General features: G+C 39.3%; 1 protein-coding gene across 7 annotated transcripts in view; it reads right to left on the bottom strand.

The window, feature by feature from the left end:
* LOC123826937 (LIM domain containing preferred translocation partner in lipoma) overlaps positions 1–18,472 on the bottom strand; it is a 634,789-nt gene that overhangs the window by 15,735 nt on the left and 600,582 nt on the right. For all 7 annotated transcript variants that reach the window (XM_045851156.1, XM_045851152.1, XM_045851157.1 and 4 more), the window contains 2 exons: positions 6,667–6,845; positions 1,025–1,145 (listed from right to left, as the gene is read on the bottom strand). In XM_045851156.1, coding sequence (XP_045707112.1) covers positions 1,025–1,145; positions 6,667–6,845 — 300 coding nt within the window. The remainder of the gene's footprint in view (positions 1–1,024; positions 1,146–6,666; positions 6,846–18,472) is intronic.

Below are 18,472 nucleotides of genomic sequence, written 5' to 3'. Positions count from 1 at the left end.
ATTATCTTTTCTCACGTGAAGGCAATTTGAGCTCTAGGAAAAAATGAAGCTCAGTGCATAAAACAGGTGGCTGGTTATGGCCAAGGCAGCAAATGGGATGAATGTAGTTGCAGGGAGCTAGTCTGGGTCTTGGGAAGATCTTCCTGGTGGGACTAGGTGAGCCAGTTTCATGAACGTGTGGTAATGAGGAAGTCCATAGTATCCCTTAGATGTGAGAGGGGGTGACACTGCTGCACTCAGGAGACCTGACAGAAAATAAAACAACTGCTTCAATAGAGAAGGTCTGGGTAACTTACAGAACCAGGATGAGAAAGCATTTTAAAGTCGCTTTCTGAAAGCGGTGCCCTTTTAGGACCCAGACTATAGGGGAAAGCCTTGCTGACCTTTGCTGTATAAACGACTACATGTCCCGTGGGCAAGAAGCATTCCTTGTCACTTCCAGCTGGGATTCCGGCATATACATATATTCCCATAGCACCTCATGCATAACTCTCCTATAGCTCTTAGTTACCTGACCTCTTGTGAGAAGTACTCAGTCAGTGCTGGCAAACTTAATGAATCTCCATGACTTTGAACATGAAGTTGCAATCCCTTGGAAAGGAATAAATTCTCATCCTTCTAAATGGGAGACAATGGTACCTTTGCCCTACAGGAATATCAGAGCCAAAGTTGAAGATTCAGTACAGTAATAACAACAACAAAATGTTAACAACAATAACTTTCCTCACTAACTTAGTTCTTTACGATTTACAATGTCCTTTAATATGCAATTCTGCATTTTGGTCATACAGCCATATTTGGGAAAGATAAGAACGACTCCTTTTTGGAAATCGGGAGTGACAGAGGTACAGTGACATCCAAGATCACTAGCATTAAATGCCCATGTCAGATCTAAAACCCAAGACCCATGAACGCAGGCACCAGGGGCTGTCCCAAATTTAGTAATTGCTGTGTTTATGAAAACTGGGCTCTTATGGGCTATTCAATGCCTGCCATGTAGTGTTTAGGGGTGCAGACCACTGACCTCACAGCGGTAGCAGTGAACATGGAAATCGCGATCCAGAGCCACAATCCGGACAGTCTCCTCTTGGCCTGGGGCTGGCATGATAGGCTCCTTGCACACAGAACACCGGGGGGCAAATTTCCTGAAGACAAAGAGATAGTTTTGGTTCAATACTGAGCATAGACAATGACAAAGAGGTGAGACACAAAGATTAAAATAAAAGGATAACAGGTATAAACTGAGAGGACATCTGATCTACCATTCTGTGACCTTGAGCCAGTCATTTTCCTTCTGTGGGTCTGCTTCCTCAACCCTAAAATAAGAAACAGACTCAATGATTGTTGAGGTCCCTGTAGATCATAAATGATGTTGGGACGGCAGGCAGCGTGTGAACTGCTTGTGCATGAGAGCACCTTGGAGCTACTGGCCATGCAGTACCTCATGTGGAATTCACCTGTGCATAGATTTCAAACCCAAACCGTGGGATCACCAGAGGGGAGAACAAAAGTCCTGGAGGCCCCTGCTTGTCTCTGCCATTTCCTTCTAGACTTTTGTATGCGTTCCCCAGGCCTGACCTCACTGTTCTGAGCCTGGTAACTTTGCCTCATGAAGAGTCTACTTATGAAAAGTCTCTTTCTTTGAAATGTGTCTCAGATTCTGGGAAATAGATCTCAAATGACTATCTTTTCGAAACAGCAGAAGTTAGTGAATTTAAATATCCTTTACACCAAACTTACTATGTCCAAATCTCAACTTCTTACATTTTGGTTGTGTTAAACTTTTGTTTGAAAAAGAAGTTAGAAAGTTGTCAAGTTCTTTATTCCTTAAAGGATTACAACACGTCTGAACACGTATATACTTACATCTATACACACATATATGTATCATTTTGAGGTTAACTGTTGGTGAGGAATTTTAATATTTAGTAATATCTTCATATTCTTTATTGTGACTGCTAGTCCTAACCTTTTTTCCTCATAACAAATTAATAGGATGCAAAAATAGGCCATGTATCCATCCATCTACATATTCTGGAGGTTAGGGATGGTAATTGTGAAGGTGTGAAATGAGACATGATTTGAAATGGACATAGATAAGAAATGAAAAAATTCAAAAAAAGAAAAACGAACTATGCAACTCCATTTATTCACAGTAATTTTTTTAAGGTTGATGATATTAAAATTTATTTATTTGTGAGACTTAAAAAGAAGTAATGATAGTAATCTAACGCTTTACAGAGTACTTTATGGTTGTCAAAGCATTTTTACATATATTATGCTCTATAAGTAATACATATTAATTTTCCTGGCAGCACCCAAAAGGCATCTGTATGGCTGCAACCTAAATAAATATGAATTAAGCAGCAGATCAATTGATTGCTATGAAAGAAAAATTAAAAGGACCATGGTACAACTACGGCAGTAATCAGAGTTATTATAATTGGTATTTTGTGCAAGAAGTTTATACTCAGTGACGAAAAAATTGCTTTGAACTATCTGATTATTTTTGAATCTGGGTCACCAGTAGTGAAATGAGCAGAAGTCTAGAATCAACTGCAAAATCTCCTTTCCCCATTGCGACTGTACATTCTGTAAGGTCAAAAGCATGTCTTGCCTATCCCTGTATCCATGAGCCTTACCTAATTTCCCCAGGTAGGATTACTTACTGTAGGAGATGTCATTGCATATGCTTATTATAGTAGGAATTATTTGCATATCTTTGGGGACTACCAAACTGTAACCTTCCATAATATAGGATTTGCTCCATCTCTGAGTCTTCCAAAACAATCTCTGTGACTCGGCATAGAGCAGAAATTCAGGTTATATCTAATGAAATGAAGCATCTGCCACATTTCTCTCTATAAAAAAAAAGTTACTTGGGCCTTTATGTTCAATCTCAAGGTTCTCCCTCTTTGGAAAGCTATAAACTGTGTTCTTGCTGAGTAAGGATTTCTTCCTTCCTAACAATTGGCCTCATTTCCATGATGAAAAGAAGACACAGGAAGCGGTTTCTGCAGTCCCACAGCATTCTTTGGTCGGCATTTCAAGGATTGTTCCAGATCTCAGGTGGTCTATTTCAAGGTTCAGTTTACTGAGCAGATAATAATAATAATAAATAATAATAATAATAATAATAATAATAAACTGAATAACACTTTTGATAGCTAAAATAGCTACCATTTATTGAGTGCTTATTATGTGCCAAGCCTGTTAAGCACCTGACCTTATTTTCTACTGACAGCATTGTTATGAGGAACTACTTTTATCATTTCTACTTTACAGCCACAGGAGCCAAGGCTCAGAGAGGGATGGTCTTAATCATCTTGTGTCCTGGTACATTCCTGGCAATCAACAAATGGATGCTTACGAAACAAATAAATGGATGAGTGTAACATGCCTGATAAGAAAGCATAAGATAGAGGAATAAAAGCTCCATACAATGAAAGGGTCAGTTAAATAAGCCTGCTTTTCTGGGCTCACTGTGCTGGCACTGGGAATACAGACATAAACTATGACTTAGCAATCAGACCAGTGAGGGAGTGTTATCTATTTCTGTATTTGTTCTATTGATTTATATATACATACATATCTTATTACCTTGCAAAAATGATTTAAGGTGGTTACTGTAAAGTTTTATGGGTGTGTGTGTGTGCATGCGTATTTTTTATTAATAGTGAGACTATGTGAGTGCTATCTATAGTCAATTTACAAAACTGCAGAACAAAGGGATGTAAAAGGGATTGAGATCAGAGAACGCTTCTTGGGGGGATGGCAGTTGGGTTGCACCTTGAAAGATGGTCATTTAGGGGAAATGGAAAAGCGTGCATGTGTGTGGGTTAGAACCGGTCAGTCTGCCCGGACTGAGTTTGAGCAGTCCTCTGAAATGATATATGGGAAAGTGTTCATGCCTTACAGGCTGGAGGGCTAGAGCCAACTTTGATGGAAGGTGGTTATGCAAGGAGCGACCCATTCACAAGGCTTCAGAAATAGTATTTCAGAAGCTCATTACTCAAAGTGCAACTCAAGACCACCTGGGGGCTTGTCAGAAATGCAGAACTTTAGGGCCCACCGCAGACCTATGCAATTAGAATCTGCAGTTTAATAAGTTCCCCAAGTGACTTGCAAGCACACTGAAGTTTGGGAAGCACTGGTTTAAAAGACAGGATTGTAAGCAGGTGAGAGAGAATCCTTTCGTGGTTCTCTTCTATCTCATGGTAGCTTCCACTCCCAGGCTGCTCTGGTAACAGCCAAGCAAATCATCCTTGAACGTGGAGAAGCATTTCCTAACTCTATACCCTTATTTATTGCCTGAGTTATTCTTTCTGTTAGGAATCTCCTTGTTTCCAACTTAAACACTGGAAATTCTACTTCCAGGAGCCTGCTCAGAGCCCAGGGCCAAGTAATCTCCTCTGACTCTGGCACGAGCCTTTGCAGGTGCCCACCTCCTGGCTTTGAGCCCTTCTTGCCTGATGGCGCACATAGTCTGCACCTTCCTCCCTACAAGCTCCTTGCTGACAGAGGCTTCTCTCTACGAATCAGTGCAATTTCAGCCCTATGCAATTTCTCTCCTCATCTCTCTCTCCTTTAGCAGTTAGTATGGTAATGGGTACAGAGAAACCTCTTTGTAGAGAGGTTGAATTGAATTAAAATACATTTCTTAAAAGCTCACAAAGGAGACCTATTCAGAATGGCCAAGAACAAGTAGCCCCCCAAAACTGCAGGAGATTGTACTCCTCTTATACTCCTCTCTCCTTAGCCTTGTAGCATCCACTGTGGGTTGGACTTTTTAGCTACTTTTTGTTCTAGTACTTTCTAGGCTTAAAAACAGGGTTCTGTAAAATGTTCTCATATTTTTCTTTAAAAAGTGGGGGAAAAATAAAAAGAAGCTTTTCCCCCCAATACTTGCTAATCATACAGACAACGTTATTTTTAAAAAACAATTTGTGTTTTAACATGCCACTGAATTAGTGGTGGTGGTGGGGAGACAGTTGAAGGCTAGAGATTATTTTCCTCTTCAATTGCTCAAGTCTGCTTTTCTGGGGCATTCAGAATCACACATTTATGTCACCAGCCGCAAGTCTCTAATTATGCTCCCCACTTTTAGAAATGGAAGATAAATGCATAGATATAAGTTTACATTTGTCAGAATTGAGTTCCTGTTTTAATTGAGGGTGCAATATATCATTCTTTATCAGCAACAGAAACATGTGTGCTCTGATTATATCTGTCAATCTTTCTTGGATTAGGGTGAGTCTAAGAAAGGAGAAACGCAGTGACAGAAACATTCTCCCCATTGGTATCTTTTCAGTTCTCTTAAATAGATGCAGGTTTTCTTTCTTCATGTGTAATTACAAGCTAAAAATATCGATAACGTGAAGTACAATTTATGCTGTGACTGCCCTTTCAAAGTGAGCCGTTCCTTGTCTAATTCAGGTGGAGAATTTCTGCCTCTGGGGCTTTTTAATTCATTCAGCCTCACGTCTTTTGGTGAAGTTTTCACTTTCTTTGCTACTTGGAAAGTGGTCAGGAAATTCATTTTTAAACTATGAGTCTCAGGTCCCCAAACTGCTTGTGGCAAGTACCTCCTGGTTGTTGACAGTCAACAGAGCGGTGAAAACTAACCCACAAGACCGCACATCTGGAGGCCCCAGAATGGGTGCCACACTGGTGAGCCATGCAAGCTTCATGCCCTTGAGGGCCTCGGTCTGTCTGGAAGGGCACTGCCCAGCAAACACAGTCTAGAAAGCCTCTATGTTTCTTGTTTGCAAATCATACCTAAGCTTTCATATAGTTCCTAAAAATGTTTAAATATGTGACCAACCAATTAACCAACTAAGTGGCCAAATAAAAGTAAGCAGAACATAAAACCATACAATTTTCATGAAAAACCCATGAAAGAGGGACCAGCAAGTGAAAGAATTGAGGAAGTAGAGACATATTTTTCCAGGCCCATGAGTAAGTGGTCTTGACCGTGAGACTATATTTTCTAATCCTCCTCAAAAGACTACACAGTACTGGATTCACTAAGTTCACTAGAAAATATCCTGTGAAAGAGAAGACCTGGGTGGGAGAAGAGTTGAGGGGAGGGTATGAATGTGGTGACAATGGCATTAAGCTGCCTCTGAGCATGTGAGAGGCTTGCATTAGTAAGGACTGAATCCTTCCCTGGGTCTGTCTTCCCATAACTTCCTATCTGTAGAGTGGCAGGATGGAGAGAGAATCCTGGGCTGTTATAGCTTGAGCACTTTAAAACAGGTCTCATCTAAGGACCAAACTGAAGAGCTCAGAGAAATTGAGCAACTTGTTCAAAGTCACCCATCTTGTTCACGTTTAGGCCAGGGAGGGCTGGCCCAGGATCCTGCCTCTTTCCAGTACAAATACTCTGTGGCTGAGTGAATTTCCTCACAATTAAAGCCACCCAAAGATGCCAGGAACTAGCCCCAGGGAAGCTATGCAGCAGAGGCCAGCCTGGCAAGGCCACATGGACAACCTGATAGCAATTCCTGCATTGCATGGTGGGGAATCAATCAATTCTTTTTAAGGCCCCATCAAATCCTGAGATTCCATGCCTCTGAGAAAGAAGACTAGGTGGCCCAGGTGCCAGGCAGTGAGAACAGGCTGCAAGAGACTGGCAGGCTGGAGGCAGGAGAGTAGATTGCCTACTTGTGAAAGTCCTCGATGCAGTGGATGAGGCCGCCAGCATCCACAGTGAATGGGATCCCATCCAGGCTGCGGTGGCACATCACACAGGTGAAGCAGTGAGGATGATAGGCCTTGCCGGTGGCTCGGAGAATCCGCTCCATGATGGGCTTGGAGCACACGCTGCACTGCTCCAAGGTATTCTAGAGAGGAAAAGAAAAATGCCAATGACGGGCTGAAACTAGAGATGCTCCACTTCCGCAGCAGCTTACAACATGACAAGCACTGTCACAGAACATACTGGCTCAGGTGCTTGTCACAGTCAGTACTTTTACAATCTTTATTGTAGGGAGAAGAAAATGCAATCAGATGGATCAAGTGGTTTTTCTCAGGTCACCCAGGTAATAGGCAGCAAATGTTGAATTTAAAACATGTCTTCTGACTCCTACCCTTGTCCTTTTCCACTACAGCAGAGGTGATGGCAAACTTTTCTGTAAAGGCTCATAGAGTAAATATTTCTGGCTTTCTTGCAACCGTGCAATTATACCACTGTAGCGTGAAGGCAGCTATGGACAATATATAAGCAAATGGGCATGGTTGCGTTTTAATGAAACTTTATATACAAAAGCAGGTGGCGCACTGGATTTGGTCTATCTAACCCAGGTTCTCTGCTAGAAGAACGCTTCACTACTACTTCTAAAGTGTGCTTCATCATCAGAGACCTGGTGGGGTCACCAAGGACCCTAGCATTTTAGAGAGTGGTCTGATAACTGAGACTCACAGAGCATGCTAGCTGTAGATCCCCGTCAGAGCCCAGCACAATCAGTGAGGCTTTTGATCACGTAAGGCCTTGAATTCAAATGCTATCTCCAAGTTTAGTGTTATAAACTCTTAATGGAAACGTTGAGCCCAAAGGAGGGGTTCCGGTTTGAGAAGTCAATTAAGAAAGTTAATTTATCTGGCTTTAAAGGTATGCTCAGTTTTAAAAAGGGCATATCCCCCTTAAAGAGGATACCATTTGTTGAGTCAGGACTCAGAAATATTGATAAAATTAGTTAACTTTTCATTATTTCCTAGAATCTCATGCTGTCTTACCAAACAACCGTGTTTCACATGTAATATGCTATGTTTCTACTGAGATGTTTGGACTGACTCACTGAGTTTACAATCTAGAATAAACCTGAAATGAGGACCTGGTTAGAAAGATGGAGAACTGGAATAGATGTGGAAATTGAAGGTTAATTGCTCTCTTATCACAAGAACCTTAGTTTAAATGGTCATGAGGCAAGAAGTACCTGTGGGCAGGTAACAAGGGTGTTAGCATCTCTACTACAGCAATGGTCTCTGCTGGGCTCCCTTATTTGCATCTCTCTTCTGTAATACTTCCCCATCCCCAAAGTGACTTCCAGTTTCCTTTCCAAACCACAAATGTGGCCAAATAATTTTCCTGTTAGCAAAAACTTATACAGCTCCACAATGTAAAAAAGAGCTGGTTCCATATCTGGCATTCAACCTCCCTTTCTAGGCTGATTCCCTTCGGACCTCAGACTGCCCACACACGTTCAAACCATGAGGAGCTTCCACAGTCCTGTGCATTGGCTAATGCCTGCAGTGAATTGCAATGTGCCATTTTGACCTTTTGAGGTATAGGTCAGAAGGCAACCTCACAGTGAATCTTTCCTTGATGTCCTCATTTGGAATACACGGCTTCTTTCTCTCCCCTTCCCGAGCGCTTTATGTTGCTTATGAAACTTAACAGCATTCACTGTATTAACATTATTTGCACGTACATCTATTTCCTCTATCAGGCTGCATTTTCTTTAAGGGCTGGGACTATGTCTTAAGAACATATTTCTCTGTCCCATAGTAAACCTAGTATACTACCTGGAATATCATAAGCCCGGGATGAGTGCGTGCTGAAAGAATGAATAAAGGAATACTGTTCACATCCCATCCCAGCAGTACACAGCTGGCCTGCCTCCCCTGACTTGGGAATCGATGCCAAGATGAATTGGTAAATCCATCACCATCCTCTCCTCAAAGCTGCGGTTGCTGCGGGTTCTGAAATTGCTTAGTACGCCTCTGGTCACAGTCTAAACTCATGGAAACTATTAACTGATTTTCACTTTATTTTGAAGTGGTGAAATTAAAATAGCAGAAAAACCTAAGATGACAGTCCGGAGACTACAACAGTCCGGACCATGAGGACCCTGCTACTTTTCTCCTCTGGTGACCTGAGCTAATGTGGCTGGAAACTGTCTCCTCAGGGCTTGTGTTTTGTTCCTCTGTGGGTTTTAACTTTTCTTCCTTTAAGGCAGCCCTGTAATAGAGTTGAACAAACCAGAAAATGCTTGACCAGAAAATGTTTTTTGTTTGCACTGAGGCTTGGCTGCAAGCTTCAGCCCATTTACTTGAAACCATCAGCAGCATATAAGGTTGAGTCAGTTTCTAAGGAAATTCTTCATGGTCTGTGGAAGCACTGTTTAAAGAACAGGTAATCTGAACATTTCTTTTACAAAGACAAAAGAGTGTAAAATATGTTTAAAGTGAGACTACTGTGAAATGCCCACAAATCAGAAAATAAAGGTTCCAAGAATGCAGCTGACTGTTAGCTTGGTCTAGCAAATGATGGAGGGAAACACCTTGTCTAGCTGACTCCCTTAACTGTACTCATCTTCTTTCAACCTTTGACTGGTCCACTAGGACCCTTAGACTTGTCTTCTATTTGAGAAAGGATAAAGACTCTTACAATGCCAGAGAGGAGAGAACTGAGCATTCCTCTAGCCCAAGCCTCTGATTTCACAGGGTGAGAAAACAGACCTAGAGCACTGATACAGTTGGCCTTGGGTCATAGAGTTCAACAGGGGCAGAAGTGGGACTATATCATAATTTCCTGATTCCCAATAATTCAGAAAGGGATCTGATGAATTCATTACATAGCCATAGAGAGGGAAAATTACTAGTTAAAAAAAGAAAAAAAATATGCTGGCTTTGTCAACCTGTAGTGTATGACCCTGGGTAACTCATTTCTTCTCTCTAGACCCCAGTTTTCTTGCCTGTAAAGCACTGACTAACTCTAACTCTGCAATTTCATGACTCTGTGGTACATCAGCACTAAAAACAATAGACAAAGGCCAATGGTGCCATTACTAGATATACTCATACACTACAAACAACTGGATAACCTCTCATCTGAGGTTTTAAAGGAGGCTTCATGTGTTAGAAACCTAAACTAAGTAAACTTTACTATGTCTTTTCACTTGGAATTTTAGAAATTGCTATTGGTAGAATTTTAAGCACCACAGATAATCTTTATGTCTCCTTATAGAAGGTTACTTTAAAGCCAGATGAAAATATGCAGTTTTTGTATTTTCTAAAGTAGGTTAAAATTTTAAGAATATGAAGCAAAAAAATGTCTTCAAGCAAAAGAGTTGAAGAAAGATGTCTCTAAGTGTATCTACTCAAATCACACTTGTATGTGGAGTAGGGGTACCATGAGTGATCAGTGGGAGGTGGGAGGGAAGAGCACACTCCAGCATAAGAACATTCAAACTCTCGAGAGTAACTCACAAGCTGGCTCTGGATCAACCTCTACTGAGCCTTCTGCTACCACTGTAATAAGATATGTTCTTCCACAAGCCCAGACTACTTCATATCCTTTTTTTGCCTAGAGAGTAAGTAGTCATTCTTCAAAGTTAAGCTCAAATGTTACCTCTTCTGCAAAACCTTTTCTCATTCTCCCTCTGCTATACTTCAAGCAAAATAAGTCACCTCTTTCACTCCCACAAGACTGTATAATGCTTCTCCTATGACACTGAATATAATGTATTTGACTTAATGGTTTATGTCAACATCCACTGATCAAACCAAGCCCATACCTCTCTCCCCCCATTGGAGCCACAGTCTTAGGTTAACTTTCCTAGGAAACAGATTCTCAGACAGAAATTTCCACATGGGAAGTTACCAGAGAGTGTCTTTGAGATCAAGACCTATGGGAAAGTACAGGAAGTTCCTGAGTAGAGGAATTCAACTGTGATGTAGTCACAACAAAAGCTTCTGATGGTTCTGTGGATTAGTCAGTCTGGAGCTGGAATGGCCTTTCCCAGTTGTTTTTCTTTGAAACCAGGGCATAAGGCCTTTACATCCCTGCATCTACTAGTCAATGGATACGCACGGCTTGCAAAAGCAGGAGTGATATTGGGTGAAGAGTTTCCCCTCAGTTAAGTGTGATTACCAGAGAGGGACTCTGCTATGTACCATCAGCAGCCAACAGTCCCTGCAGCTGGAGGAATGAGAGCCTTGGTCCTGAAGAGGGAGCTGGGCAGCGCCCACAACAGTAACCATCCTTGCCCAGGGCCTGATAGTCCATGGCACACAGCAGGCAACTGGTAACTGGCTGTGAAATACCTGATAGTTTACCCCGAATAAAGAGTCTACATTTTATACTTTTTTAAAAATACAGGCATTATTTGAAAAATTTTACAGGATTTTCAAAATTGTTTTGGGCAGCTATACTAATGAACATACAGTTAAAAGAAAGAGATGTTACAGATAAACAGAAAAAAGCCAAAAAAGAAATTAACTGCTAAAAGGCACAATTTACAAACTTTTCTGAAATGATGATAATACAATTGTAATTAAAAACAGAAAAAGTTAAGCAAAAATAAAAATAAAATCGCATACAAAAAAACAATCTTGTACACAAAACTCCCCAAGGCAACTGTTTTTAGATATACAATCTGCTTGTATTTTTTCTATCCTCAGATATTGTATAAATAACTTCTTTAATTCACAGTCAGAAGAACTAGAAAAATCATCTGAATATAAATGATTATAAGCATAAGCAATAACTACTAGTTAGGTTATAAAGAAAATAACATCTCTATAATTGGTATATTGCATAGGTTATATGTGTTCAATGTTAAGTATTTTATATAAAGAGACATAAGTGTTTGAAGATTCAGAAAACTATGAAGTGTTGCCATTTAGAAATGTTAGAATTTTCATTTCATAAAATTAAAATGTAATGTTATATATTTCATCTTTACTTTTTTAAGGTATGAAAGCAACATTGAAACAGGGAAGAGTCTTGGAAAGATAAGGGTGACATCTCATGTCCTAGGTAAGTAAAGTTTTGTTTTTTGGGGAATAAGAATAAAAAGGAAAAAAGCAGAGTCAGAATATATTTAAACCTTTAAAAGTCTTTAGTGCACTGTTGGTGGGAATACAGACTGGTGTAGCCACTGTGGAAAACAGCATGGAATTTCCTAAAAAAACTAAAAATGGAAATGTCTTTTGACCCAGTGATTCCACTGCTGGGAATATACACTAAGAATCCCAAATCACCAATTTAAAACAACTTCTGCACCCCCATGTTTCTAGCAGCACTATTTACAATAGCCAAGTGCTGGAAACAGCCTAGGTGCCCATCAGTAAATGAGTAGATCAAAAAACTAGTACATTTATGCAATGGAATATTATGCAGCAGAAAGAAAGAAGGAATTCTTACCTTTTGGGACAGGATGGATGGGACTGGAAAATATTATGCTAAGTGAAACAAGTCAGTGAAAGACAAATGTCATATGATCTCACCTATAATCTGATGAACAAAATAAACTAATGAGCACATTAGAACCAGAGGCATGGATACATGGAACAGACTGACAGTGACCAGCGGGGACAAGGGAGGGGGATAATGGTGGAAAGAAGGGGAAGGGACTAGTCAAAGAACATGTATGAATGACCCATGGACATATACAATGGTGTGGGGATAGACTGTGGGAGTGGAGCTGGGCTGGGTAGAGGAGGGCAAAGGGGGAAAATTGGGACAATTGTAATAGAATAACAATAATTTAAAAAAAAGTCTTTAGTGATTATTCTACTCCAGGAATTTTCAACTTCCCTCACTTGCTTCTTTTTTCTGTAATCCTTTGTTCAAGGAAATAATTTGTCAAGGCAACAAACACATCGAAAAGAGCCTCAAATCACTTCTGGATGAAGAATGTGAAAGGATGGAGTCTACATGGGATCCATATTTTATAGTTTATAAACCATGATTCTAGTCTAACCATAAGATTTAAGAAACAAAGAGACAGAGAGGGAAAAGAACTAGTGATAGATTTTGAGTTAGAATATAGATCTCCTCACAGACAGAAAGGAATACCGTGGCTACCAGAGGGAAGGGGGTGTGAGATTGTAGAGGGTAAAGGGAGCAAAATGTATGGTGACAAAGGATTACCTGACTATGGGTGGTGGGTACACAATGCAATATATAGATCATGTATCATAGTAAGGTACACTTGAAACCTATATGACCTTCTTAACCAATGTTACCTCAATACATTTAATAATAATAATAATAATAATGAAAGAACATAGGTCTCCTAATTCTTCATACAGTGGGAAATCCCTCTCCTACATCATGCTATACAGAATTCATATTTCAGTAGATATACTCCATATTGCAAATATAAGGCATTCAGATTGACTACCTGCAAGTTACATGCATATACAGGAAGGAAATGTTTACAGATTTCAAGACAATTTGTCTACTGTCAATTTCAATGGTTCTTACAGGATGACACAGAAAACTCATTGTTGGATCCCCAGCATCTACAACAGTATCCTCACAAAAACAGATGTTCCACACATATGGGTTTGACAGTGAATTAATAAACTCTGGTTAAGTACTTTATATAAAGTAAAAATCTATTTCCCCATGCAAAACAATTCTCTAATCCAGATTTGGGCTCTCAACCGATAGGCTAAGAAACAGTGACTAAAGTGGGTTGCAGGCGTGCCACATTTAGGAAGGTTAAAGCAGAGCTTTCCACAGTTCCTGGGTGGTCACCTGGGGCCAGGTGAAGCCTCATTCACTTACTCCAGTGTGCTGAATGAATGCCAACGCTTTCCACATGAACTACGATGTAAAAAGGGTTGGGAAGCACAGCTTACATGCAGGTGTTCCCAACAGAACAGCAGTGTGGTACAACAAAAAGAGAACAAGGCTGTGTATGACTCAACAAATCTCCACTGAATTGCCAGTGCCATTATTCAAACTCAAATAATTATATCAACTAACTTAATTTTGGAAGACAAATTTATTCCTCATTCTGGTCACCAAGAAGGCTTCCCCAATGATGAAAGTATTTGGCGGTTTTCTTTTCAGATGAAGATATTATTTTACTTTGATAGTTCTTCCGATGAGCTATGGTACAAAACCTCCCAACAGCTCTGTCTCTCAGAGAGTCATGCATTTCTTATTAAAAGTTTTCTTGTACTTTCTAAGTGTCCTTCACCTAAATCTAAATCCTAACCTTAATCTACATCTTTATGTGTCTCTGCGTTTTAAAACAGACAGAAAATAATAATGGTAATTGCAGTGTCACCCGTCCCTCTGACCGTTATGTTCAAAATATTTTAGTCAATTTATTAGATGGCATCAAACCCTTAAAATGTATTCTTTTGATGTCACAAACCCCACAAAAAATAACAGTTATGAAACATGGGACTAAAAGTTCAGTAAAAATTCAACTTTGTTTTTTGTTCATTTCCACTGTTTTTGAACACATCTTTTTGCATCCAATGCCTATATTGCCTCAGCTTTTTCTTGAATCCCCTTGAAAGAAACTTTTTACAGGGTTTTCTGCTGAGCAGAGCTGCCTCCCCACTATATTTAGCCTTGCAGAAAGCCTAAGGAGTGGAACAAAGTGTTCGACATCCTGGCAGGTACCGAGGAAGAAAGAAAAGACAAAGACACTGTCCTGGCCCTCAGAGGTTCCCGGTGTAGTGGGAGAAGTCGACACTGCTAGAAATAGCTGATCGGAGGCAAAGGGCACAACAAATTGCTGTTGGAGAAGCATGAGTAATGTGTGATGGGAACAGAGAGGAGAGAGTAATTACTTTTGAACGGTGAGGAGCAGGCAATGTGCTGGTGGCGTATGATTCTGGGAACCTCTTCTAGGTGGGATTACAATTAGCTCTTGAAAAAAAAATACATAACACTCTTTGGAATTAATGTTGTGTTATAAGAAGAGTCCTCATTACCTAAATCCCAGAAACGCCTGCATTGAAACAAAATTCATTTCACAGGAAGAAGAATGTTTTAACAAAATTAGTATATTGGATCACACTGGTGAAGGGCAACTCAGTATTGCCAGAGATAAATATCTATGTGTCAAATTAACACAAACAAAAACACATGTATGACTACTAAGATGGAATTTAGAAAAAATCCTTACAAAATTGTGCTTATATTTGGATTAAATAAACTGAAATTAAAACTAAGAAGTATGCCCTAAAACCACAAGGAAAAAAGCCAACAAAAAGGACAAGAACATCAGGACAATTAGGTCATTTTATTTAATTTTGCCATGAACTGCAAATTACATTCTTCACAAAGTAAATAATGCCCTGTTGTTTATTCTGAAACACTTGGGCCGGGATTATGAGCTGTGCTTTAGTAAATTAAAAAAAAATACTCATTACAGAACATTTAGTTTATGTTCTAAAGGCCCAGAGAGATGCTCTTTTACCTTAAAAAATGTAGCGCTTGTAGTATGCTAATTCTTCTAACACATCTCTTGAATGTCTCCTAACCCTGAGAAATATGATGGGAATAGGAGGCTGGGACTTGATGAGCGTGTCAGACCTTCATGCCAGGAGCAAAATCACAAGATCACAGCACTCCACTGAGACTATTGTGAGAGGAAAAAGAAGAATAAAATTCCTTTCCTATAAGCCAAGTCAAATCATAGATTTGGCTTTACAACAACTTCAATGTATGGTCTGTTGGGACTTGTTAAGTCAGGAACCAGAGCAGAGTCTATCAGATATGGTAAAAGAATTAGTGATAGATTCAAAAGACCTGGGTTTGAAAGCCTAGGCAATTTTCTTGACTTCTCTGGCCTTTAGTTTCTTCATCTACTAAACAAGATTGAAAATGTCTACACTGCAGTGTTATGAAGACTAAATAAGATCACAAACATAAAATCAAAAACCCAGTGTTTGGCTATATAATAAATGTTAGTTTTGGGTAATTCTCTTACCGATTCTAAGGGGGCTAAAACATACATATTTGTCATTTTGATCATTGAATGAATTACCATATTTAAGCATTATTTTTCTATTTTTTTTATTCACCATGTATTTCCCTATATTTCACATCTCTACTTTTTAAGATATAGATTATTTAAGGAATGTTGTTATGATACTCTGGGACAACCGGATAATGTCATAACATAAAATGAGCTAATGAATTCCTAAGAGATTCCCTCCTGTTTCCCTGGGAAGTCTGTGGGAAAGCTATTCTTACTTCTGTGTAAACATTATTATACCTCAGACCCTTAACGTTTTTAGCCCTTCATGAAAGTAATTTACATTTTTTTATACTCTCAAAACAAAAATTGACAGCTTGCTCTGTTAGAGTCTAAAGTTTACAAACAGGAGCTCATTTAATCTCCACAATGATGTTATGGTAGGTAGAATGGTAGAATTCTTATATGCCACATGACTACAGACATGGTCAGGATTTAAACCTGTGTCCTTTAACTCCAAAGACTCATCCTTGGACTTAGAAGACATAGGTTAATTCCTCTACTTCACACTGTCCTTCAATTAATACGTTTCTCCTGTATCTTTCTATACAGTTCTATATAATGGCGATGACAATGGACATAGCTCTTGACCTTTAGAAAATTGCTGTGCCATAACTTTTCACAAACGCATAGCTTGCTTGAACTTGAAAAAAATTATTAAAATCATCTTGTCTGACTCTCTCACCTTATTATATTCTGGGATATTGCACTCAGGGAAGCTGATTACCTAATGTTAGACATAGTCTAAGAGCTGAGTTTGGGATTCAGATGCTCTGGTTTCTGTATAGTGCTTTTTTCCAAATTCCACACTAGATTCTTTCTGGAATACCAAAACATCTCTGATATTTTGTCCATTGTTAGTAATAGGAATAAGACAACTAAGCTTGATTAGTTATTAATATAATTATTTATGTCACCAGTGAGAAATCATTGGTCTGAGCATATTATATTAGTTGGGTTTTTACTACTGTTGAAATAAGACTGTCACAAACTGGTAAGTATGGAGGCCCTCTAGCCAATAATTCAGTGGAGCTAATCCTGTTCTAAGCTTCATGGCCTGATGTCTTTGGGCCCAGCTTCGATAATTCCTGCCACTAGCAATTGTATAGAAAACATAGACACTCATACCAGTGCACTGAGGGTCACTTTCTGGAGTAGCTGTATCCTCATCTACAGAATGGGATACTAATTATTCTGCCTTGTCTATCTCCCAGAATTGGGAAAATAAAATAAAATAAATATAAAATGTAATCTTTAAAAATGTAAAGAGATTAAAGATATTGTTATAGAGCCTTTTTCTCTGGGAAAATTTGATGTTCCTTCCATATGAGGACTGACCTTAAGTCTTGGTTCTTGAGTCTCTTACTAATCAGCTGAGCCTACTTTCCATTACTCTTGTTATTGGAGAGAAACAGACAATATGAGATGTCCACATAGACATCCACAAGCCAATGCATAGTGAGTTTGGGAACATTTGTTTTTTGCCTTTCATTTTGCAAGTTTTCAACTCTTTTTCTTATTATATTTTTCTTTAGTTTATGTACTTGGAACATCAAATAAGTGATAGAGTGGCCACAGATCATTCACTTAGCGTGTACAGAGAAATCTCATGGAATATATAACTTGTTGCAGAAATATTTGGCACAATCCATTTTCTTGACTTATCTATAAATAAGGCCCAACTAAGCTCCTGATGCCAGTGCCTGTGATGCACCATCTTGACAGTGTTCAATCACGTTATCCTCAATTTGGAGTATACAAGAAGCTCCAGTGTGAAAACAGCTTACCTTTGGGTCACAATGCTAACCCAAGTACTATTTTAAACTAAGATTGTTGAAACAGATGTTTATGGAGACCCTGCATGACATAGTGACAAGCAGAAACAACCTTAAGCCAAGAGGTATTCTCTTGTCTTGTGAGGACAAGCCACTGGCAATGATGCCTGTTCAAAGCCTTTCTTTTCCGGGCCTAAATTCATTCACCTATGCAATAAGAGACTTAATTTAATAGACTTCTCTGTCCCTTGAAGCTCTGTGATTGACTTGAGGATTGAAGAGAAGTTTCAACAGGGTGAGGCTCTTGGTCTTATTCACTATTTCACCCCCCAGAGTATACTCAACAATGTCTGGTACATAGAAGGAGCTCAGTGAAAGTTTTATTAAGCAAATACATGAATGACTGAAAATGAATGGTCCAAAGAGTCACTCATTAGTACCTACTCCCATACACATATCCTAAATTTCATCACCATCCTCAGATGGCCTTCTGTCACCACCCTATTTAAGCAGTGCCCTCTCCTGAGCCAGACTCTATCTCATTACCCTGTTATTTTCTTCATATTCCTTATCACTATTTGATATCACTTACGCACTCAGTTGTTGACATGCTTATTGCTTATCTCCCCACCAGTCTGTTTGAGACACCACTGCAGTCGCAACCTCTAGAACCAGTGCTTAACACAAAACAGGTATTTAACAAGTATTTGTTGAATGAAAACTGTAAATTCCATTCAATTACCTGACATCTGAATTCTCTTCCAACTCTTCAATTCCATCTTAGCAAGAGTATATTTGTCAAAAAAAATTAGTGCTACAGATTTTGCTAAGGATATAAAGAACTGAAGTTAATCGCACAACAAAGGTAGGGCAACATTTTCTTTTTTTTTACTTGTAGTATTTGTCTACTATGGGTAACTGACCCATTCAGGGGCAAAATCTAAACTCAGGGTTTAAGCA

Source organism: Phyllostomus hastatus, unplaced genomic scaffold (genome assembly GCF_019186645.2).
Source record: "Phyllostomus hastatus isolate PE091 unplaced genomic scaffold, TTU_PhHast_1.1 phas_contig_86, whole genome shotgun sequence".
Taxonomy (NCBI): Eukaryota; Metazoa; Chordata; class Mammalia; order Chiroptera; family Phyllostomidae; genus Phyllostomus; species Phyllostomus hastatus.
Note: the sequence above shows the minus strand (reverse complement) of the source record. Positions and strands in the feature narration are given on the sequence as shown.